Raw genomic sequence first — 25,524 nt, forward strand, 5'->3', positions numbered from 1 at the left:
TTGACATGTCTGTTCACTTATATCAATTTTCAGCATCATTTTCCATTCAGCTGCATGAGTGAAATTTGAGAAGATTCAGTAAGGTACTTTAGAAAGACGTTGAAATGGATAACAAAGTAACTCATAAGAAAGCCAAATCTAATACCAAAACAGACAGACAATCATAAACTGACAGACAATCATAAAATCATTTTACTAAAGAAGATGCAGTCTCCATATACATTTTGGTGAGGTACAAAATAATAGTTCCCAGTATTTGCATCTAGTGCAAGCAGACAGGCCTATTTGAGGAATGAGGATAAACTGCAGTAGCGTAAGTCTTTCAAAATATGATATGATGTTTGTAAAAAAGAAATATACTTGGTGACTATGGTTCAATACATTTTGAACTAGGGACATAACTACAAATCATGGCCCCCCCAGCAAAACTTTGATGGGGTCCCTAATGTTCACATGCTTTCCCTTGCTTACCCCTGGTGACCCTCAAGCCTGGGGACTCATCTTGCAAGAGTCATAAACCACGTGTGGACATCACAATCTTCACACTCATAATAATTGTAGCCACAAAAGCAGCTGATCTTTAGAATGGACCCCTTATTCGGAAGGAGTGAAGTAGGACCCCTGTGGTCGCAAAGGCTGCTTCCCTGTAATTATTCCCCTGTTTTGTACTATAGCCTTGTCCTTTGTACCACCTTTTAATGCTGAGAGCCTAGATGTGCTGTAACAATTGCTTCAAGTTAAAGAGCATACCTGTTCTGCTGCCAATTTGTAAGGCTGAATGACCATAGTTCTTAATTGCAGAAAATCAGGTGTATAATTAGACTCATGCAGCACTAATGGGGACCAGGCACATGGGAATGAGGTTAAAGAGTCTGGCTACATAATAATAATAATCCTAAATAGCAATAGCATGAGGCTTTTAATTAACAAAATTAATGTCTATACAGTTCATGAACCCTCATCAGATTGTTACAACATGAATTCAATTAGACCACTTCAGTGTTTAAAATGGCTTGACTCAGGTGTTTGCTGTGAGATCCCCATCAAGATTAAGCAGAACTAGCTGGAATATTATAGTTTCTGGTGATAAAGATCCCCATTTTTTAAGAGACCCTCTCAAGAATGGGCAGTGATAAGAATCTCCACCCTGATAGCAACCATGCTGCATGTTTGATTCAATAACTCTATTGCATCTATGAACAATTGGGCAGATTAGTTAAAACTGATCAAATAATTTAAGTCATTTTTGATCAAGTGCAATCATTTTCTTGATGGGTAAGCAGATAATGTTTAGCTACAACTGAATAAAATATATTATTTTGAAACATTCCAATAAATACATGGGGCCTTTTTTCACTAGCCGCAATCTGCTTGAACAAGTGCAATGCCAGCGTTTTTCGATCGCTAGTGCACCATGATTTACTTTAAATCACAGTGCACTTTTTCCATTAGCGCGTTTCGATTTTTCCCCAAGAACAACCTTATTGCTGCACGATTATTGCGCAATGGCATCAAGTGGAAAAAGAAGCCTTTGCAAGCACAAACACATTTGCGATGCACTTTCAAGCGGAAAAAAGTCTTTAAAATTTTTTGCAAATATCTTAAAAACAATATTTTAAGATGATTGCTTTAAAATTTGCGTATGACGTCCATTAGGCTCAGTTGATGCAGCGACTGAAAATAGTGCATACGTTGCCTGTCACCCTCTTCCATGTAAGAGCAGGCGTATGACAGCTGGGGCAGATAGGTGTGACAAAAATGCAAATGCAACTTTCCAAAATGAAAATAAAAGGTGTTATTATATAATACTAGTAAAAAGTACTTTTTTGCTTGCTGGCGAGTGAAATTGTACTTTTGCATATTTTTTGTACCAAGTTCAGTACGGACACAGCTATGGTGAGGCGTACGTTAAAAAAGGGCGCCGGGAAAAAAGGGCGCAGGGTTTTAAAAGATAATCATGAATAACGTTTAAAAAAAATTTGTGTTATATTTCGTTTAAAAATAATGTTTTATAAAGTTATAAATCATTAAATAATGTGTATAAAATCGGCAATTTTAAAAACGTTAATCTTCCCTGTTTAAGAATTGAAATTTATAATAACGTTTTATAAAACATTAATAAGAATTTTACAAAAGCTTTACCTAACCCTACTCTCACACAGAACCCTCCCTGTACCTATCCCTAACCCCTAGACCCCCCTGTTGGTGCCTAACCCTAAGACCCCCCTGTTGGTGCCTAAACCTAAGACCCCCCTGTTGGTGCCTAACCCTAAGACCCCCCTGGTGGTGCCTAACCCTAAGACCCCTCTGGTGGTGCCTAAACCTAAGACCCCCTTGTTGGTGCCTAAACCTAAGACCCCCCTGTTGGTGCCTAAACCTAAGACCCCCCCTGTTGGTGCCTAACCCTAAGACCCCCCTGTTGGTGCCTAAACCTAAGACCCCCCTGGTGGTGCCTAAACCTAAGACCCCCCTGTTGGTGCCTAAACCTAAGACCCCCCTGTTGGTGCCTAACCCTAAGACCCCCCTGTTGGTGCCTAAACCTAAGACCCCCCTGGTGGTGCCTAAACCTAAGACCCCCCTGTGATAAGCATTAATAACGTTTAAAAAAAAATATGGTGCGGTTTTTCGTTTAAAAATGTGAAAAAAAATGTAAGTACGGTTTTTCGTTTAAAAGTAATGTTTTAAAAAAATATTGTACTGTTTTTCGTTTAAAAATAATGTTTAAAAAATTATAAATCATTAAATAATGTGTAATCATGAGAAACAGTTATAAAACATTAAAAGTCTCCGGGCGCCGCTTTTAAAACGTTATTTTTCTCCGGCGCCCTTTTTTCCTGTTGGGCGCCGATTAAACGATATTTATTATGGGAGTGAATGGCGGCGCCCTTTTTGTCCACCTGCCTCATGCGCCCAAATTTCCTGCTTCCATGGTGAGGACATCAGCACAGACTCAGGCCCTGTGCTTGGACCCTAAAAAAAGCCACAAAAAATGGCAAGAAAACTCTCTCATTTAAACACCATGCAGTTTTTCGGCTGTGGCAGCGGATGATGGGCAAGCATCCATATAAAGAAGCATTAAACATGATAAACTATTAGCATACGTTAGAAATAGCTTTCCTTGGTTTAACAATTAACATGGGAATCAAATGGCTGTGAAAGGTACGTAATCTTTTTTTATAATTAAAATTATAAACAGATGTGGCTGAAAACCTCACTGACATTTTTCACTCATGGTTAAAGGGTGAGTCAGCACAGCATGTTTAGCTTTTCTGTAATGTAATCTTGAAAATGATACCAACGTTTTTCAAAGTCACACTCTATCATATTGCTGAAAGTCAGCATGAATGAAGAGGACTGCTGGACATATTCACAAAAGGCTGGTCAAATTATTGTGCGCACATAGCGCACAGTAGATTTAGTGCTATTTACGCAACTAACATAGTGGTCGTTGTGCAAGTATCGCAACTCTGGTTACCAAGGATATGTGCACGTTGCTAGTGTAAAGTGCGTTACGCGTGTACCCGGGTAACACAAGTTGCACTACTTGTTGTGCACGCACTGCAATTTTACCAGGTTTTGGGGAATATGTCCCCGAATCTGAAAACATCCAGACAAGTTTGTTCTCAACAAAAGAGTGTTTGAACACTGCTTGCTTAAAGGATCAGAGCACTTTTAAAGGGACCCTAAAGTAATCTGATCTTTAGCATGTAGGCCTTGGGCTGTACATGGTCATAGGTGTAAGAGTGATCACTTATTATTCTTACTGTTGATTGTGGGCTGTCCCTGCTGACCAAAACTATGGTGTCTGTTGGTACCTTTATGATTCTAGTGCTGTCAGTACAGTATTAGCAAAGAGGAGAAAACTCTGGCCTGCAAAATCTCTTTGTGGTTGAAAGGCTGATAATGCACTGCATGTATTTATATTATTTATCATGGGCTACTTTTAAAGCTTTTGCAGACTGAGGATAATTTACTGATGTTTTACATGTAAAAAAAAAAAAAAAATAGATGAGAGCTATTAGCCATGTAATTTGTTCATATTATATGGTCCTCAATCAGCCTACATGTAATCATTTTTACTACTGGCAGACATGAAAAAAGACAGACAGCACCATCTGCCAGTATCTATAATCACATCCCCTAACACTGCAACAGGCTAAACAGTTGATTTTTTTTATAAATATACATATGCACAGAAGGCGATACTGGTTGCTTGGAAGTTGGAAACATCCGTCATTCCCCACAATGGTACACAGAAAGGAAACTGTCAGCACCTAGGTACTGACATCACACTGTGGGAGGGGTTTCACCACAATATCAGCCATACAGATCCCCCCGATGATCTATTCGAGATACGGTACATATTTCTCATGGGAAAAGGGGTATCAGCTACTGATTAGGATGACATTTAATCCTGGGTTACTGTTCCTCTTTAAGGATAGCCATTTATCCTTTTGTATCTAAGTGATCAGACTGCAAATCTCTCTGCCTGTAGGCAGACACGAACGCTATGTCCTTTCCCCTTAGGGCATTTGGCAGAGCCATTTATTTACAAGACACAAGTAACCGTAAAATATTCAATGTAACAACTGATGTATTTGCAGTAACTAAATGTAACAGTACATTTCTCCTATTTAAACAATTACCCATGGTCATGTCTACAGTGACATTTCTAGTATCAGCTGCCTTGTCCCTTTACAATCAGATTTGGGTGCATGCATGTTGGTTCTGTGTCGTTTTCTATAGATCTATAAATCTAATTTAACAGAAACATCAGAATAAAAGTGCTGATATACTTTGCTAAACAATCCAGCACCTGGGATTAAAGGACAATTGTCCTTTGAGGAAAAACTGCTTATAGCTGTAACAGGACCACTACCATGAAATACTTTCAAGTTGTAATACATTATGTACTCATACATATAAGATGTACATTTGTCCTAGAGTAACATGCACTGTAAATTACTTTTTTCTTATGTACTTATAACTATGGCAGCTCTGAACCTGAGAATGACATGTTTTGGACTAGTACATCTCTTTATAGGGGATTCTTAAAGTTTCCTTTATTTGCTACATGAAAAAATATATGATGTCTTCCATATAATATACATATATAAAAAAGCCTGAACTGGGGCTTTTAATGCGTACACGTGAAATTGCTTCCGGGAGACGTCAGCGCAGGATACAGCCGATACACAGCTTACCCTGCTCCTGCACAAGTCCCGGCAGCGTTAATTACTATTCCCCCTCCAGGTCCACGTGGATGGTGAGGAATTATGTAATTCGGCTTCCAGCTATTGCTGGTGGGCCAAATTACAGTGTTTTAAAAGTAACTTCAGCTCCGTCTTCTGACGGTGCTGAAGTAACTCACTGTGCGCCACTATAGCCGTAATACCTACTACGGTCTATGGTGGCGCCGGCTGCACCCAAATCTCCTGCGCTCTAATGGACATGCTCGTTTTTAATACCTTTTTTTGTCAATCAAAGTTGCATATCGGGATGATCTCAGCAAAATTCAGCTAAATGTAATCTGGCAAATAAGAAGTAGCAAGAATTCTTTAGAGTGAGGATAATATTCAGAGAAAAAAAAGTCACATGATGCTTACAACGTCTGCCATCTGAATTGATCAGGATCCAAGAAAATGTAGTCTTTGCCACACAAACTGTTGGAAATCTAAAGTGTGTACAGATGTTCTCTGGTGTCACTGGCCTCCAGCTGAAACTATTGCTCTTGAACAATGTATTTTATTCCTGAGGGAACATCAAAGGAAATTCTAGCAACAGTTTGCCCTTTGCTTGCCCTCCCCATTCCCTGGCCATGAGGCAGAACATGCTGCTTCACCAAGAGCTGAGCACCATACCTGCAGAGACCACCTTTCTGTAGAAGGTGCGAGTGTGTATGTGGTTTAGTCTAAAAATACATTCCTGTGCCATTCCTGTCCACAGAGAGGCAAAAAGGGAAGAAAAGCTTCACCGGACAGAAATATTGTCGAAACTCCCACATCCAGGGCCAAATGTGTACTTTGTGTGCCCCTAGGCCAAGTATTCTGTGGCTTCCCTTCCATGGCCCCTCCCATTCCACGTGCAGCCCCCTCTTACACGTGTATCATTTATATGATGTAGCTCCTCTCTTTCATGAACAGTTTCCTTGGGCTTCAGTTTCCCTTTTTCATGTGTTGCTCCCCATTTTCAACCTCCCTTTAAAGCGGATCCAAGATAAAAAACTAACTATTGCAAGTAACTTGTCTATATATCTTATCTAAAGTTTAGATGGTTTACACAGTAAATCTAGCTGCAAAAAGCTTCAAAAGTATATGATTATTTCTTCCTGTGATCAAATCAGAGCAGCCATATTTAGCTTTTCATAATTACACAGCCAAGCTGCTCTGCATCTCCTCCACTCAGCCTGTGAAAACTCGACTCCCCTCTCCTCCTTTCTCCTACCCTCTCCGCCCCCTTGCCTCTTAAATTCTATGCATGCTTTAGCAAATGCCTTCTCTTCCCCAGGCTGAGCTCCCATGAGCACTTGCAGCATGGGACTCAGAATGCCTAGGCGCTGGAGGAGCTGGGGGCATGGATACATTCATTTACATGAAATTAGGTAATGCAATAAAAAAAGCATTTGGGGGAAAGAATGCCATATATACTAAATGTGCAGGGCAGAAAAATGAAAGCAGCAAAAGTTTGACTCGGATCCACTTTAATATCTAGCGACCCCTCTTTCATGTTCATTGGGCTGCAGCCGCCTAAGGCCCCGGCCATCGTAGCCTTTCCAGAAATTCAGCTGTACGTACATCAATTTGGGCATCAAATTTTTCTAGTATAATGAAAGCAACTTCTAATAGTAACAAGCTATTGCATTTTATCCTGGCAACAGGAAAAACAATACTGCTCTATGCCTGTGCCTAGAGATACAAGCTAATGACTTTTTGTGAATAATACATAAAAGCAAAGGAAGGCATTACCCTAATGTTTGTATGCTCTTTTTTACGCCTATTAAAACAACATCTTGTGTATCCATGCACAGATTTAAACGCAGCTCTAAAACATTTATGTGATGAAAATCCCAGAATGCCACACAGGGAAATGACCATTTGGCGTAGCAGAGTTCCTGCGCGCCTGTAATATCGCACACATCATGTTCTTTAATATTAAACATGATGTTTAATGTCATCAAATATGGCTGTTATTAATATTTCATTTAAAAGCCGCACATTAGCAATGCTGCCTTTGTCCCCCATTTAAAAATGACTTCTCTATGTTGTAAATCAAGCCCGCCATGTGTATAGTTTTGGCAAATGTACTTTTTTTCCTCTAATGTTTGAATGTTTGGCTGTCAGCTGAGCTTTCCACTCCATTTCCTTCCTCGTGTCTTACTCCATACCCATGTAAGCAGCTATTAGACTGAAGACAGAGTACAGCTTGCCCTACTAAAAGCTAAAGCAAGAGGAAGGGTAGAGGAAAGACTAAGCTGAGCTTTCTTATGTGCTTATGTACAATATAAGAGCTTTCATTAGCTACCTACTACAGTTAAGGAATAGTTACACAGCTTGAAGGGAAATTATATTTGTTTTCAGTAGTTTTATTTAAAAGAGAACTCCAAGATACATTGAATGAGGAAACAGGTGGATTAAGCACAGTAGGATTTGGAGCCGTTGCTCAGGTTCAATCATTCAGCCTGTAAAGAAAGCAATGGGAACCCAGCTCCAGAGAGGAGAAGATTTTGATGGAGGGAGGAAAGATGCACACATTTAAAATAGGCGCTGGGGGATTTTGGGTGCCAGAGATAGACGCAAGTTAGCGCTGTATAATATGTTGGCGCTATATAAATACATAAATAAAATAAAGTAGAATGATGGTAAATTACTGATACTCTACTATTAATTGTAATCAGTAATCTTTACCAACTTTTTACTATGGCCGAAATGAACCTCACGCTCACATGAGCCTCCCCCCCACATACCTCGATGCCTTACCCTAACTGTCCCCCCATCCATGCCTAACTAACCGCCCCCTCCGCAGATGCCTAACCGCCCCCACCTCCTCCTCGCCAATGCCTAACCCTAACCAACCCTCCCACCATCATTGCGTCATTACAATCAATAAAAGGCATAAATAAATGATACAGTTATGAATACCTCGTCAGCATCTGTAGCTGTTAGCTGCATTATTTTCGATCCATCTCCGACATTCTCTTCTATGGTGAGATCTAGAATATCTGTTGAGAATACTGGTGGGTTGTCATTTATGTCCTGCAGTGTTATCTCCACCTGCAACAAAACAAAACAAAACGGTTACCAAATTGTTTCTGGTAAATTAGACATAAGAAACATGACAAATGGAAAGAATCACTGCACATGGTTTACTACAAACAGTTAAATGGATGATAAAAACCTAGTAAAATAAATGCCTAAATGGGGTATCCGCTATAAAAGAAAATGTTAACCACAACTTACTGTGTGGAGCCACACAAACCATTAACCAATCCCATACTCACAAACAGAAATGTAACCCTTTTTGTATTTTAGGGTCTAAGCTCAACCAATTCGTACTCATGTGAAGACACTTATAGATAAGGTATAACTACATTTATAGAAATAGGTGTAACTATAGGAAAGCAGCTGCTGCCACCATGGGGGGCCACATTTGTGGTAGGCTCCAACTACCTACCCTCCCTACCATCCTCCAATATATGGGCCCAGCCTCCAGATCAGGTGTTGGTGTGGCCAATGTTGTTGTGCATAGGGAGATCATGATGGCTTCATTTGATATATGAGCCCAGGCAGATGGGCCCCAAGGGGGAGACTGAGAAAGGGGTGTGAACAATTGGAAAATGGTTCATTATCGTTTTGCTGGGGAGGGGAATGCACATGCTTTGTAGTCACACCACTGTTTGTAGAGCTCTGTATCAACACAGGCAAGACTGTTACTCCACTATGTACCCATTGGAAGTTACAAAAATCCATCAAAGTGGCAATAAAAGGAAGGTGGCCACACATGATACAATAAAATGATCTGATTTTACGGTAATTCGATAAAAACGATCGGATCTCCCGAAAAAATGGAAAGCTGTTTTTTCATTCAACTGAAAAATCCGATCGGATTTCCCGTTTTCTTCGATTTTTTTCGATCTGGAATGCCAGATATTTTTCTTCAATCTTTCTAAAGATTGTATGGTGTGTGTTAGATTGCCAATTTATTAATATACACACCCTTTTCTCAGAGTATCCAATCATTTTTATCATAATTGGGGAAAAGTTGAACATAGGTGTGTGGTACATTGGTCATATTTTTGAAATGTTACAATCAGTCAGAAAACTTGATTGCAATTCTTAAATTGAACAGATATTTAAAAAATTGTATGGTGTGTGGTCACCTTTAGTTGAGTCTGTTAGTGCCATTTAATTTATAATACCTTTTATCTGCTTATAATCCACTTTAAAAACTTTTTAATGAAAGCATTGTGGATTTCTGTGTAAATTACGTCCAATAAACTTGCTCATTCTAGGCAATATATTCCCCCTTCGCTGTTTGTAAGCCTCTCTGTTGCTGAAGAACATTATCCTGGTGCATTATGGGGATGCTTAGCAACAGTTTAAAAGCATCAGACCGGTCAACCTCCAGCGTAGGTGAGCAAAATGGACGCCTGCAGTAAATCCCTAGCGCTCCTCTCTTCACAAGACTCAATTAAGTGAAACCACTGAGTGAATGATTTTCACAGGATTCAGCCCCAAAATCAAAAGAAAGAATAACTGTATTTTAAAAGTTCGCCATTCAGAATGGCCTGGTGGGCATTTGGACTTAATCAAGTGTAAATACAGTTGAAATTCACAGGCTCAGCGGCATCTATCTGCCAAGAGCCGACTGAAAAACGCTATTCAGCCATTGAAGAATGTAATTGACACACAGATGAGGAGAAATAAAACGCTCTTTGATATGTTTATACATCAGAGTCCCTCGGCAATAGAATACAAATTTTCCAATTTATACAAATCAATGAAGGTTTTGATTTAGTTCTAAAAGCAAACAAGCTATTTACTAGAAGGACATCCTGCCCTCTCATTCATTGAGATCAAAACAAGTGCCCTCTTCCGCATGTTGCGTTTATGTACTTTTCAAATAATAACAGTGCTTATTGAAAGATGCGGGCCCGGGCTATTTGCGAGTTGTTTTTCACATACATGGCTGTTTGTTTTACAAGCTTTCACATTCCCGGCCTGAAAGACAAAATTGTTTGTTGTCTTTGTGCGATGGTCAGTAGTTGCCTAATCTCCAGCTAGAGAAACTTAACAGATGCTCTACGTCTACCACGAGAGCCAATTATTCCATTAACATATGCAGTGCTAAATGGTCACCGGGAATACTGGGACCACCAGCTAGGCACAATTTAACTGCAGCTTGTCTACATCTAGTAGCATTTAACCCAAGCACTGGGGGCCTCTCAACACAAGAGAATGGTGTATGCAAAGCCTCTAGTTTCAGCTTATGCTGGGAATACACGGTTCGTTTTTGCCTTCGTTTAAACCTTCGTTTCGATTGTGCCTTTTGTCCTTTTCGATCCCGAAATAATCAGTCATACGGTTAATATCACCACCCACGGTTTAGTTTTTTTTTCCGATTCTGATGGTTTCGTTTTTCCAATGATCGAAGGCTGCAAAGAAACGAAACGAAAATCCCTTTTTACAGGGACGGACTAGCATAAACGAATATATAATCGATCTGAACAGCCATCAAGCCTACCAATGGCTCGATTAGATGGATAAAGAGAGATAATATCAAACATGTTCGATCACTAGTCGTTCGTTTTTGGGGTCTATTAATCGAAACTATAATGAGATTATGACTATTTTCACATACGTTTTCAACACTCGATTCGTTTACCGAACGAATCGAAGGTTTAAACGAAGGCAAAAACGAACCGTGTATTCCCAGCATAAAAGGCTGCTGTACCAGCTGTTGTTTTTTTTTTCTGCTTTGAGATGTGATTGTGTTAAAGCCACACTACTTTTTACATCTTGAATTATTGTTTATAAATAACATTCTAACCTGATTGCTTGGTGCAGGCTGCTAGAGTTTAATCAACCCATACTGTTCTCATACTCAAGTATGTTTAATATAACTTAAAAGGAGATAAAAATAAGCTAATAAATGGTATCATAACCGATGGCTAACACTGTAAAATACTATCTTGATAAAATTAATCTTGACCCTGAATAACAATACTTTATACTTGCATTATATATTTTATACCAACATGTCAACTGCACACGTATATTATAAGCTTGACTCATGTCTCACTTAAAATAACTCCAGAGTTAAAGACAGGCTGTTAATTAACTGTGTGTGAAAATAACTACAGAGGAGGTAAATTAACTACAGAGGAGGTAATTTAAGGAATGAAGAGATAAGATAACTCTCTCACTGTGTGGAGGTAAGTTTTCTCTTGCCTTATTATCTCCAGCATGATCTTCGTGAATTGAGGCCAATATCTGTGCATCAGCACCAGCGGAGTGACCTAAAAGCATCAAGCTTCGCTCACATCACATCAGACTCTTTCTGTCTTTCTGCAATGTGGAAGCACAGTGCGGCTGTCAGCCCATGTGCGACTCACGCTAGGTCCATTGCTGGGCCACTTCCCAGAGCAACAGCAGACCAATGGACTTGCAGAACCGACCCATGGTTTTCTATGGGCCCATTCACACACATCCATCTTCACTGTCTCCAGGTTTGTCCACTGCATTTCTGCAACACACAAACCTACATTTTTTTTAGAAAGTGGACATGCTGCAATTCATACTCGGCACAGCAGTCCCTGCCTGGACTTTCAGAGTGGTCTAATGTATTCATATTATATGCATACACTGATCCTCTAGCACAGAGGTCCCCAACCTGGGGGCCGCGGCCCCCTGGTGGTCCGTGGGAAAATTTCTGGGGAGCCGCGGCGGATCTGGCCTTTCTTCCTCTCCCCCCCCCCCCTCGCCGTTTCTGTTACCTTAAGAGCGGCGGCCGCTTCCTCCCTTATATTCCCCATATAGCCCCTCTCCTATCTCGTATTACAGCAGCGCTTCCTGTGCGGCTGCTGTAAGGAGGGAAGGGGGCGGGGCAGCGGTTCCCATGGTAACGGCGATCGCCGCTACACGAAGCCGCTGCCCTGCTTCCTTCTCTTCTTTACAGCAGCCGCGCGGGAAGCGCTGCTGTATTACGAGATGCTGCAACCGAGGAGAGGAGCGCCTGGGGAATATAAGAAAGGAAGCGACCGCCCGCTCATAAGGTAACAGGAGCGGCGGCCGCGGGGGGGAGAGGGCACCTATCCTAGCTACACTGGGGCAGCTATACTGGGGTAACTACTGGCTACACTGGGCTAACTGTACTGGCGACACTGGGGCAGCTATACTGGGCTAACTATACTTGCTATACTGGGCTAACTGTACTAGCTATACTGGGCTAACTGTACTTGCTATACTGGGCTAATTGTACTTGCTATACTGGGCTAACTGTACTTGCTATACTGGGCTAACTGTACTAGCTATACTGGGCTAACTGTACTTGCTATACTGGGCTAACTGTACTTGCTATACTGGGCTAACTGTACTTGCTATTCTGGGCTAACTGTACTTGCTATACTGGGCTAACTGTACTAGCTATACTGAGCTAGCTACTGGCTATACTGGGGTAACTGTACTTGCTATACTGGGGTACCTACTGACTACACTGGGCTAACTGTACTTGCTATACTGGGCTAACTGTACTTGCTATACTGGGCTAACTGTACTTGCTATACTGTGGTAACTATACTTGCTATACTGGGCTAACTGTACTAGCTATACTGAGCTAACTACTGGCTATACTGGGGTAACTGTACTTGCTATACTGGGGTAACTACTGGCTACACTGGGCTAACTGTACTTGCTATACTGGGCTAACTGTACTTGCTATACTGGGCTAACTGTACTTGCTATACTGGGCTAACTACTGGCTATACTGGGCTAACTGTACTAGCTATACTGGGCTAACTGTACTAGCTATACTGGACTAACTGTACTAGCTATACTGGGCTAACTGTACTAGCTACACTGGGCTAACTGTACTTGCTATACTGGGCTAACTGTACTTGCTATACTGGGCTAACTGTACTAGCTATACTGGGCTAACTGTACTAGCTGTACTGGGCTAACTGTACTAGCTGTACTGAGCTAACTGTACTTGCTATACTGTGGTAACTGCCGCCGCCACTAGCCACGCCCCCCCCCCCCCCCCCGGAGTAAATTTTGGTCGGGATAGTGGGCCCTGGACTCAAAAAGGTTGGGGACCCCTGCTCTAGCAAGTGTGGACTGAGGTGAAGTCAATGGAACAACTTTTTTAACAGAAAAAAAAGTTGAAACTGTTTCCCTTTTTCCCATATTTTGCCCCAATTTTGTTAAAACTTGCATTAATAGCAGCTAAAAAAGCATACTAATGGTGTCCTATAAATCAGGGCTTTCCAACCCTGTCCTCAAGTACCAATAGGGCATATTTTCCAGAAAACCACAAGCATTCACAGGTGAGGCAATTAGTGTCTGAGCAGAGCTGATTAACTACCTATAGAATTGTATAGATTTCCACTAAACATGCACTATTGGCTGTACTTGAGGACAGAGTGGTGAAGCCCTGCTATATACTGTATTACATCCAGACATGGCTAGCATAGCATTCAGAGCAGGATCATCCACAAGGCAAACTAGGCAGGGGCCTAGGGCTTAGTGATTGTCAAGGGGCCCAGCTGTCACCTTCACTGACCCCTCCCCAAATCAGATTATCAAAAGGACCATAAGGAGGAGCCAAATCTACTACCTTGCCTAGGGCTCCATTTCACCTTAATCCATCTCTGATAGCTTTTATTAATCTACTAGAGGACATACACAACCACCCCCCCCCCCCCCCCCCGCCAATGTCTCAGTCAATATAGATAGTTGAGTGTAATTACACAAGCTTGCTAAATTCCATAGCTTAGAGCCGGAGATCACATGAATTATCTATAATACTTTTTTGTGTATTCCAACATTAAAAAAAAGGTCCTTATCTTTGTGTTTGCATGTTATAGACTGATGGTGCTTGTTGCTGTAGTCTAATATCCCAGATAAAGAATGTTATGAGACAACAAAGGTCTGAACTGGAAGGCTGCAGTTCAAATAACTTGCGGCTAATTAAAGCTTCAAAACTATTCCTCTGAATTCAGGCTGATTAGAAGTAAAGACGCAGAGATTAATAGATGGCGAGGAATGCTATCTGGAAGCGGAGTGCTTTGCAAGTGGAGACAGTCATATTTCAAACTGATGGAAACTTGAAATACTACCGACACTCGGTACTCCTTCACTACAAAAGCATGCGTAACACTTAGCAAATCTAGCTGATGGGTAATTAAAAAATTGGATGAACCAGAATAGATCACAGCTGAGCTTTCACAATTTAATCTAATCTACTAAAATGGAAGGCTAAACAATGTTACAGCTTGCAAACAGATTTACATCACTTAATGCAGCCATTTGACCACAGACAACTTAAATTTGTGACCAAACGACGCGGTTTTGTTGATATGCTCTTAATTAAGAATGTAAGCCTGGTGTAATGTGTACTTTGGATCGCTGCAAGCCTTCAGCCAGGAAATTGCAGCACTCTCATGCGATGACACACTAGAGTGGAGGGTAAGTTGTTTTCTCTATCAGGCTTCAGAGTTCAGCAGTTGTCAAAATAATTCTGCGTTTCAAGTCTGTTAACTGTGCAGCGTTCATGTGTAACTAATGAAAAGGGACATGCAGAGGACAGCTATCAACCAAGAAAACTTTTGTTTTGGATATTCTATTCTGGAGACTGACTCGAAGGTTCACCGTTCTCCTTGAGGCTGGTTTTACACCGCATAAATGAGGCTTCATATGACCCTGTTCCACAGTGTGGTGACGGTCATATGTATAGACCTGCCCCCAGCTACTGACATACTCCATGCTGGGCAGGATATATGTCACTGGATTCCTGCCGGTCCGCACATGCGCCCGCGTCGCAAATCGCTCCCGTCGTGCACACTGCCTGCATTGACCATTGACTTGCATTAGTACACAATCCGTGTAGCAAGCTTGGTTCATATCGCACTGCAGACTTCTTTTCGGGATTGTAACGATTTTGATACTTCCAGAGCACCCCGCCACATTGAGTGAACTGTTCAGATCTCCATAGACTTGGATTTCCCTTGCAAAGAGCTGCAGCGGAGGAGAGTACCGCGGAGTGATGCAACACAGCCAGTGTGCAAGGGGCCTAAAAGTATACATTTAATAAAATACTACATTGCCTTTTTAAAACAGAAGGTCAGAAATTCCAGTGTGTATCTATAAACCAAGACCATAATGCATCATTTTAGTTCACAAAGACCCTCTGGGCAGCAATAAAGGGGGAATTGTGAGGCACACATAGTGCACCATGGGAGAAAATGGTGTGGTCCTGAGAGATTATGGGTGAGATCAAATAATGTATGTGACCCTAGCATGGAGTTACTAGAAATCATTGAAAAATCTGGGAAGGTCAACCAGGGCTTTAAAGAGACACTGAAGCGAAACAAAAATATGATATAATGAATTGGTTGTGTACTATGAATAATTACTAGAAGATTAGCAGCAAAGAAAATATTCTCATATTTTTATTTTCAGGTATATAGTGTTTTTTCTAACATTGCATCATTCTCTAATATGTGCAGATTACACAACACTCTGAATTCAAAATGATTCTTTCAGAGCAGTCTGTGAACTAATGACCTCTCCTCTGGCAGATAAAAAGAAAACTGTTCACTTACAGTTGAGATAATAAAAATCAGAAAACAGCCCTCTCTACAACTTTGAAAGTCGTAGAGATTAATGGCTTTTTTGCATAGAGATAACAAATGGAGTTTCTTAACTCTTCCTGTACTGGAAACAATTACACTGATGTATCTGATCTTAATGTTTTATTTCTTAGCTGTGCTACACATACAAATCATAATATCATAATTTTTTTTTCGCTTCAGTGTCTCTTTAAGCATTTATGCAGTGAGAAGTTCTAAAACATCAGAATTTGAATAGATAATCATTTTCAGTTGCATGCAATTTCTGGTCCTTCCCCACAGAACACATACTGGAGTGTGCCAGTGATATAGATATAATCATATTACACAAGAATATGGCAACTACAAAGAATTGGCCCAAGCAGGTAACTACATGATACTATTGCATGTTTTAATGTATGCTCTGCAGAGGGGGAATGTATTCTCCAGTGCACGCTGATAAATAGGGGAATGCATGCTCTGATACTGTAAGTGCTCAGCACATGAGTGAGGGTAGCTCAGAGATTACTGTGAAAGTCCAGGAAGATACCAAAAAGGGCTGAATTCCAGCTGAAATGTGTAAGGTTCAAACCACTGGTCATTACTTTAATGTGATGATACGTGTAGACAGGGGTGCAAAGCCTGCTGCACGCCTTCAAATTTGATTGGCCAGGGATTGGCTAATTTTACCACCGCCATATAGTATGAGGGTCAACAGATTTTGAATACTATGAACAGATTGTGTGGATAAACTCTCATACTACATGGAGGTGCTAAAATTGGTCAGTGATTGGTCAATCAAAACTGAAGGTGTGTGCCAAGCATAAGCTCAAGTCTTCTTTAAATGGGTCCTTGCTCCTCTAAGGGCTTATTTTCATTACAGTCACAAGGCGCCACTCAGTTTGGCAACATGTTATGCTACCTGTGTCTTACCAGCCTCCTTTGCTTTATTGGTAATTGGTAAAGTGATGAAATGAGCCAGATAGAAGTTTTATTTTCTGCTGCACTGTATCAAATTACACTGTGACGAAACACCAGTGTGATAAGCAGAATATATTCAGTCTCAGTCCAAAGCCTTATAACATTGTTCAAATGTTGCCAAGTATCATTGAGCTAAAAAAATTCTCCTAGTATTTACTCTATTCATTGAACCAGCGAGAGCAGGAAGAGAAACAGGCTACCAATGTCAGCAGCTGCCAGTCCATTAACTGACAGTTGGACTTGATCCCCTGCTTGGGTCAATAGAGATTTGCATGTTAGAAGAGTGTTTTGCTCATTACTGTTGCCGCGTGCCATACTATTTCAAGCAAGAGAAGTTTTCCAACATTGTGACAAACCTTTTAGGTCTGCATCACTTGATGTGTTAGATAACCAACAGTTATCTTAAGCTGAATACTCAGTACCCGCTGGAGAAAGATGAATCCAGGGAAGTCCCCCTCATGACAAGCGTTCAATGATACATCTTCCGGCCGGAGGGTATGTGTGACGTCAAATGGCAGCACACGAGTCAAGCAATCGCAGTACTTTGTGTGGAGTCGTCGGGGATCTTAAAGATCTGATACTCTGTGATGGTCGATGCTAAATGACATTTGCGTGATCACGTGTTTGTACCTATGTCACGAGATCGCAGAAATGACCACTCATCGCTCAATGAATCAACAACGGTCGTCGGAAAAAAGGCTGGGAAAATCGCGTCGTGGGTACGGGGCTTTACACACTGCATAGTGAATGATCAACCTCAGTCTGAACAAAGAAAGCACTGGATCTGTAAAACTGTTTCTACAGTCTTCAGTGTTGCAGCTTTGTATGGCATAGGGGGGAAAAAAAAAGTACAAACTTTGGCAATGAAAGTGATGACATCTGGATTCTTTTACAAGGAAGAAATAGTTTTCATGTGTTCCTTCTCTGTAGCCTGCCTCAATTTGTTTTCCAGTTGTGAAGTCCACAAGGCTACATCGCAGGGCTGCGGGACAATTAAAGTTAGGGAAACAAGGGGTGTTCATGTCATTCACTGACTACCAAGGGTGTTGCTATACAAATCTCTTAGTAAGTCAGCCATGGAAAGATCTCACAAGCAAAAAGAAGAAAAAAAAAACCCTGATAAGTCTTTCTCTTAACTGAATAGATTCAACAACATCTTTTTTCCCCTTTTATTGCAGAGAAGCAGAATACTGAAGTGACAAGTGCCAGTTTTAATTTAGAATCCATTGCAAGTGGGAGTAAAGCGGCCGGAGATGTTTGGAGTAAATCAGAACACGTAAGTTGGCGTTCAGACACGCAGTCTGCCGTCTGCAGCATTCGCTCCCAAAACCAGAAGCCTCAGTCTTCAGAACATTAGAAGTGCTTCTGCAATGGGGGCCACCTGTCAGTTTAACATGAAGCAGCCTCCCAGAATATACTGACTGATGGAAAACTGATGGGGGCTTTCTGGAACGAATATTAAATCATATCTCTGCTTCCTTCTGCCTGATCTATTTTACTATGCACAAGTTATTTTTGTAGCTTAAACTTAGGCGGCAGCAGCAGGAAGAAAAAAAACAATTAGAAAAAAAAATTGGGGGGAAATAGCTAAACAATAAAACTTTAAATAAAATGTGTTTTTGGTTTACACATGTGGCTGGGTTGGATTGTGTGTTATGATTCTGCAGCAGAGTTATTAAATTCAACGCTCGTGCATTTAGCTTTCATTCATTTTAAAGGGGTTCTGTGGTGTAAAAAGCAAAAGTGTAAGGTTATTCAGGGAATATTTAGAAAGGCACTGTTGCCTATCAAGGGGAATTATAGCAGAACGTAAGAAAGCATTCCAGTATGTTAGTCACAGTGGAGCTGATTCACAACGGTAACAACATTTCAACTTCTAATATAAGAACGTTTTGTAGGTAATGTATATAGAAACTTGTTTGGAAACTTGCTTATTATACTAATAGTGCAGCTCTGAAATCCTGAATAGTTACAACCAAGGTTGACCGTTACCTGTTTGCTGACATTTTCTTTATAATTATATTGGTTACAGAGAAACATATTGGCCTCAATTCACAAAGCTTTTCTCCTGTCTTTAATAACGTTTCTAGAGTTATCACCATGGTGATGAGGCATGTAGTATTCAGGAAACATTTTACCTCAGGCAAACCTAACGTTAACTCTTCTGTCTTTAAGTTAACTCTTCAATCCTTAAAATAACTCCAGAAGTTAAAGACAACTGTTAATTAACTGCGTGTGAAAATAACTACAGAGGAGGTAAATTAACTACAGAGGAGGTAACATAAGGAATGAAGAGATAGGATAACTCTCTCACTGTGTGGAGGTAAGTTTTCTCTTGCCTTATTATCTCCAGCTTGATCTTAGTGAATTGAAGCCATTGTAGTTAAAGAGGATGGAAATATTAGGAAGATCTAAGTGGATTAATGGGGTGCAATTGCCTTGACAGTGCACCTGAGAGTTAGGGAAGTTCCTTTCAAATATACTAGAACGATTATTGTGCCAAAAAGGGTGTCAGTACAAAGCAAAGTTGAGCAGCCATTGCCATCAGGTAGAAAGAGAACTAGTGGTGACCACTGCATGCACTTCCCGTTTCACCATTACTTGCCTTCGTCAGGTGAGTCACTGGCAGTAACGCACCTAATGAACATGCAAAGCACTCAAACACAATTGGGTTGATTCACTATAACAAATAGCAAGCGTTTCCTCCTGTAACACTCGCTATCTCCTTTTGCTCCCCTTTTGCATGCTTAGTGTGCCTTATCAGAGTTAACGTGCCTTGTCAGGGTTAGCATTCCTTATCAGAGTTAATGTGCCTTATCAGAGTTAGTGTGCCTTAACAGAGTAGCATAGCGATTGCTACAAAATTTATGCCTGCTAATTGGCAATGACGCAAGCTCCACTCGTCCTGCCCTGAGCCCCTGCAGGTCCAAACACTTTAAGGGACATTATCCCCGCACTTTGATTGGCTAAATAAGCTCTCTGTCACTTGAAAGGAAGCTTGACAGGCAGCTTATTGGGCCAATCAAAGTGCGGGGATAATGTCCTTTAAAGTGATTGGACCTGCAGGGGCTCAGGGCAGGACGAGTGGAGCTCTCGTCATTGCCAATTAGCAGGCATAAGTTCATAGCTATACTACTCTGATAAGGCATGCTAACTCTGATAAGGCGTGTTAACTCTGATAAGGAATGCTAACCCTGACAAGGCACGTTAACTCTGATAAGGCACACTAAGCATATGTAAGGGGAGCAAAAGGAGATAGCGAGTGTTACAGGAGGAACCGCTCACTACTTGTTATAGTGAATCAACCCAATTGCGTTTGAGTGCTTTGCATGTTCATTAGGTGCGTTACTGCCAGTGACTCACCTGACGAAGGCATGTAATGGCGAAACGTGAAGTGCATGCAGTGTTCACCACTAGTTCTCTTTCTAGCTGATGGCAATGGCTGCTGTCTGGCTGAATTAATTAATTAGCAGGCATAAGTTCATATGCTACTCTGGTAAAGCACACTAACTCTGATAAGGCACGTTAACTCTGATAAGGCACATTAACTCTGATAAGGCATGCTAAGTGTGCAGTAAAGGGAGCAAAAGGAGATAGCAAGTGTTACAGGAGGTAATGCTCGGTATTTGTAATAGTGAATCAACCCCATAGTATGATATCATTGCCACCTGAGAGAAGTTTGGGCCATTTACAATAAAGGGCCACCAGCCCTGCCAGCCATGGGCGTCACAAAGGCTACACATTGACTAGGAGGGCATATGCCCATGACAGTCTTTTTTATCTCTGCTAAAGAATAAGTGCATATTTTATGGGCACTTTCACTGTCAATAAACTGTGTTACGCTATTGGCGGGAGGGAGTGAACCAATAGTTGAGTCCCCCTAAAGCTCTGGGCCTCCCTGCGGTTACTATATTGGATGCTCCATTGTAGTTACACAACTGGGTGGGACCATCTGTACAAATAATTACAGCTAGAACAGGGCTAGGATTCTACCTAATCAAATAAAATCATCCTTTAATTAAGAATATATACAAAAGAACATTACCAGGATCCTTTACTGCGAGAAGGACCTATCTCCATGCTGAGCAGCACTGGATTGGAACACATATAATAAAAAATATTTGCTACAGTAAATTTCTCCCATATGACTACCTGCTTACAAGTCTACAAGAGTTAACTATTCTTCTGATATAGTCATTTTGAATTAGTTATGTTCTTTTTGGTATAATCCCCACGGGTTTCTGGAAAAATATCTGGCACAGCAATAATTTGTTAGTTTGCATTAGAAACTTGACATGATCATCTTCTGCTTAGTTTCAGCTTCCTGCCCACCAGCAGCTAATTTACATAATGCAATGCCACTTATGACATTGGCCATGAAACCGAAAGATTCACTGCTGACACTTATAATGAAAGGGTTGCATAACTGTAGCTGCTCCGTATCATGTTTCCACCCGGGTCACTAGGTTTTAGGCTGTTGTATTCCTGGAAAAGTTACACAGCAAGTCTACTGTATTTAGCCCCCAGGCCAGACCAGGAAAAAAGCAAATGCAACCAAACATTTCTATCTAAGAAAATGACTCCTTCACATTCTTGTTATTTCTGCATCCTTTGTAAAAGTACTTAAGTAATTATAGAGGCTGCCCATGAATATTCACTAGATTTGACCACTGGGTAACAATAGCATGTGTAATTTACACTTTTAAAAATGTGTTTCTCATTTAAAAGTTCCCCAAAAGTTATTAAGTCAGATCTCTAGGCAGAAACAAAAACTGTAGGGAAGAAGAAAACATGATGCCACCCCCACAACCCCATCTAAGAATCCTAATGGTCGCTGCTTCTGTAATCCAAATCTCTATTCTCCTTTAGATGTCGTGATTAATCCACTGCATGTGACTAAACCATTCCATGCCTCTTATCTGTTGCATCACTTTTGACCACTGGATCTATTGTTATTAAAGACATTCCTTTTGCCTTCTTATAGCTGCTATTATCACAACATGCAGGATAAAGTTTTCCTCTTGGGAAATGATAAGTTGGACTGGGGGATGCAGGAAATTTGGGTGCAAGAGGCGCTACAGAAGTTTGGGCACTGCTATAGGCGCCCATACAAATATCGTTTATGGTATGGGCTAATGGGGATGAGGTAGAGCCACTGATGAATTAACATCAAATGTGTTCCAAATGGGGAGAATTTCTTCCCTTTCCAGTATTTTTTCACCCACGAGTGGGAAAGGAAGTAGGGTAAATGTCCCTAACAGGATTAAAGATTACAAAAAAGCTAACACAGGTTCAAACCCATCTTCACTTCACTTTTTTGGTTCACCTCTCTACTGAGATTTCACTCACTTCCTGTCTGTTGACACCTAGTGAAGCAACAGGAAGTAAGTTAACGTCTCCTCTGTGAACCCAGTAAGCAATAAACACTGAACAACAATGATTATATTGTAGCTCTTCCTTGCTCTATTCACACATAGAAAAAAATGGGTTTATATAGAATTGAATTACACATTTTTAATATATGTAGAAATATTCATTTATATTGTTGTGCGGCATGCACGTTGGATACATTATTTTGAAATTCATAGGCGCAGAAATAAAGAAGATGGAAAAACCCTGAGTTTTCAATATACCAGAGCTGTCGATTAACAAAGAGATAGACATTCCACAAGAATGCTGATCTAGCTGATGTGGCTAAAGCTGGACTTTACATTGGCAAATGTTTAGTATGAAATAGCATGACAGTAATCCCCCTTACCAACCCTGGTGTCAGTGAGTGCTCCGCAGAAGTGTCAGCTAATAAAATATCATTTTAGTGAAAAGGAACACTCTTTCCATCACTCCACCTCAGACACCGTTTAAATGTTTAAGATATCTGAATCTGTAACATGCTGGCCCATTTCATTTTACAGGAAAGAGTTATAGAGCACCATTAAACAGATCTAATAAAAAAAGGTTAATGTAGCTCATTTAAATAATTTTATACAAAAACCTCTGTGTTTAAGGTGAAGGGAGAACGTTTCATTCTTATGATTATTTGAGAATCACCTTGTAAAAATTCCACACTGAGCTAATGACGTCTGTACCATCTCAGTTTGAAAGTCCACAAGACTCGCTCTCCAATCTTGCTTTAAATGGAGAGAGTTTGGAGAAAGGCATTCTCATTTAAGACGAGACAAAACTCTCCTGGCGGACTCAAAGTGATTGAGCTGCAGCCACTAGGGGCGTTCAGTAGGCAGTAGCAGTGTTAGGGAATCTAGCCCAAGGACTCCTTAGTGAATAGGTATTGGCTCACTGAACAGGAAGAACCGAAATTTGAACCCAGAGCTCCTGTGTCAATGGCAGAGCCCTTACCATTATGCTAGGACCAAATGCATGAATTAAGTAGCAGGAAAGGCACTTGTATGGCATTAATCTGTTGATGGTCATATGCAAATCAAATTTGCACAAGTATTGTTTTATGACCAAACTGGAATTTTCCATAGCCTACTGGAAAAATATACTTTTGGTAAGTTCCATGCAAGTTGTGTCTAATGTCATATTCTATTACAATAGACCGGAAATGCTGCATGTTTGCAAATGCAAATTGTTATGAAAATAATATTTCAATCAATTACAACAAGATCTTGAAAAACGAAAGGAAAGGTTTCAGACTTGTACTGTCAATTTCCTTCCAGTTTGATTTGCAAAAGCAGAAAATACTCTGCAGAAATCAAGTTTAAAAAAATGCAACAGCGATTGGCCACTTTAAAGTGTAACCCTGGTGTCAAGGGACTATTATGGCTGCCATGTTTATTTCCTTTTAAAAACGCATGTTGCCTGGCAGTCCTGCTGATCTTCTGCTTCTAATACTTTCAGCATTAAACCAAGAGTGAGTGGGCAAATCCGTTGCTTTGACTAAAGTTTGATTACACTAGCCATATGTTTGTTTCAGGTGAGTGAATAAGACAATATGGACACAAAAAAGATCAGAAGTACAGCCAGAAGATATTGTTCAAAAGGATATAAGTATGGCACCCACCATATACTCCTCATTACAGGGTCACGTTAAATCTGAACTGAAGTCACAATATAAAAAGACAAAAACAACAAGAGTTCCGTGCAGGGTAATAGTTTGCAAAAAACAAAACAAAACAAAAAACAAGACTTCTGAAGGTATAAGATTTGAACATCTTTTTTAAAACCAGCTTCTCGGTTTAACACCACAAACCAGGCAAAAGATCTCAATTCAAAAGCTAGAAAAACGGTTTTATTTGGGCTAGGCCTAGGATCCACTAGGCACACTTCGGAAGCACTTGCCAATTGCCAGTGATCGACAAAGCACTTTGCCAAGGGATCTTGATGGGGCTGGTCCCACTAGTAGCACTGAGATCACAGAGCAATCACAAAATGCTTGCAGCAGCAGTTTGGTAGAGATCCCAGGAGAAATTACATCTGTGGCTATAGTAGCCGAATCTCGATCACTTGCAGAAATCGCAGCACTTCCACGATTATGCAAAACGCAGGCACTTTGAATTTCCACCAAGCATCCATGGTGGGTCCCAACCCTAAAGCATGATTCCATCGATGAATAAAGTCACCTAAAAAAAATCAATCTTCATCACAATCAGGAGTCTTTGGAATCATTTAAAGAGACACTGAAGCGAAAAAAAATTATGATATTATGATTTGTATGTGTAGCACAGCTAAGAAATAAAACATTAAGATCAGATACATCAGTGTAATTGTTTCCAGTACAGGAAGAGTTGAGACACTCCAGTTGTTATCTCTATGCAAACAAGCCATTAAGCTCTCTGACTAAGTTATGCTGGGAATACACGGTTCGTTTTTGCCTTCGTTTAAACCTTCGTTTCGATTGTGCCTTTTGTCCTTTTCGATCCCGAAATAATCAGTCATACGGTTAATATCACCACCCACGGTTTCGTTTTTTTTTTCCGATTCTGATGGTTTCGTTTTTCCAATGATCGAAGGCTGCAAAGAAACGAAACGAAAATCCCTTTTTACAGGGACGGACTAGCATAAACGAATATATAATCGATCTGAACAGCCATCAAGCCTACCAATGGCTCGATTAGATGGATAAAGAGAGATAATATCAAACATGTTCGATCACTAGTCGTTCGTTTTTGGGGTCTATTAATCGAAACTATAATGAGATTATGACTATTTTCACATACGTTTTCAACACTCGATTCGTTTACCGAACGAATCGAAGGTTTAAACGAAGGCAAAAACGAACCGTGTATTCCCAGCATTAGTCGTGGAGAGGGCTGTTATCTGACTTTTATTATCTCAACTGTTCCTGGACTATATACTTTTCCTCTGCTAGAGGAGAGGTCATTACTTCACAGACTGCTCTGAAAGACTCATTTTGAATGCTGAGTGTTGTGTAATCTGCACATATTATACAATGATGCAATGTTAAAAAAAACACTATATACCTGAAAATAAAAGTATGAGAATATTTTCTTTGCTGCTAATCTTCTAGTAATTATTTATAGTACACAACCAATTCACTATTTCATATTTTTTTTTCGCTTCAGTGTCTCTTTAAGTGAAAGCCTGTGGATATTTTTTTGTGAGAAATAGACAACCTCACTTTCAGTGCTGACCGGATTATTTCTATTTGACAGACTATTGTTGCTAATGCTAATATACTTTTCACTTTTAAAACACGATGGCTAGTACTGCTTAGTCATCACTCCAGAGCACCATATTCA

General features: G+C 40.5%; 1 protein-coding gene across 1 annotated transcript in view; it reads right to left on the bottom strand.

The window, feature by feature from the left end:
• The window catches only part of FAT4 (FAT atypical cadherin 4), a 305,933-nt gene that overhangs the window by 96,384 nt on the left and 184,025 nt on the right, over positions 1 to 25,524 (bottom strand). The window contains exon 2 of the mRNA XM_068280038.1: positions 8,139 to 8,270. Coding sequence (XP_068136139.1) covers positions 8,139 to 8,270 — 132 coding nt within the window. The remainder of the gene's footprint in view (positions 1 to 8,138; positions 8,271 to 25,524) is intronic.

Source organism: Hyperolius riggenbachi, chromosome 1 (genome assembly GCF_040937935.1).
Source record: "Hyperolius riggenbachi isolate aHypRig1 chromosome 1, aHypRig1.pri, whole genome shotgun sequence".
NCBI lineage: Eukaryota > Metazoa > Chordata > Amphibia > Anura > Hyperoliidae > Hyperolius > Hyperolius riggenbachi.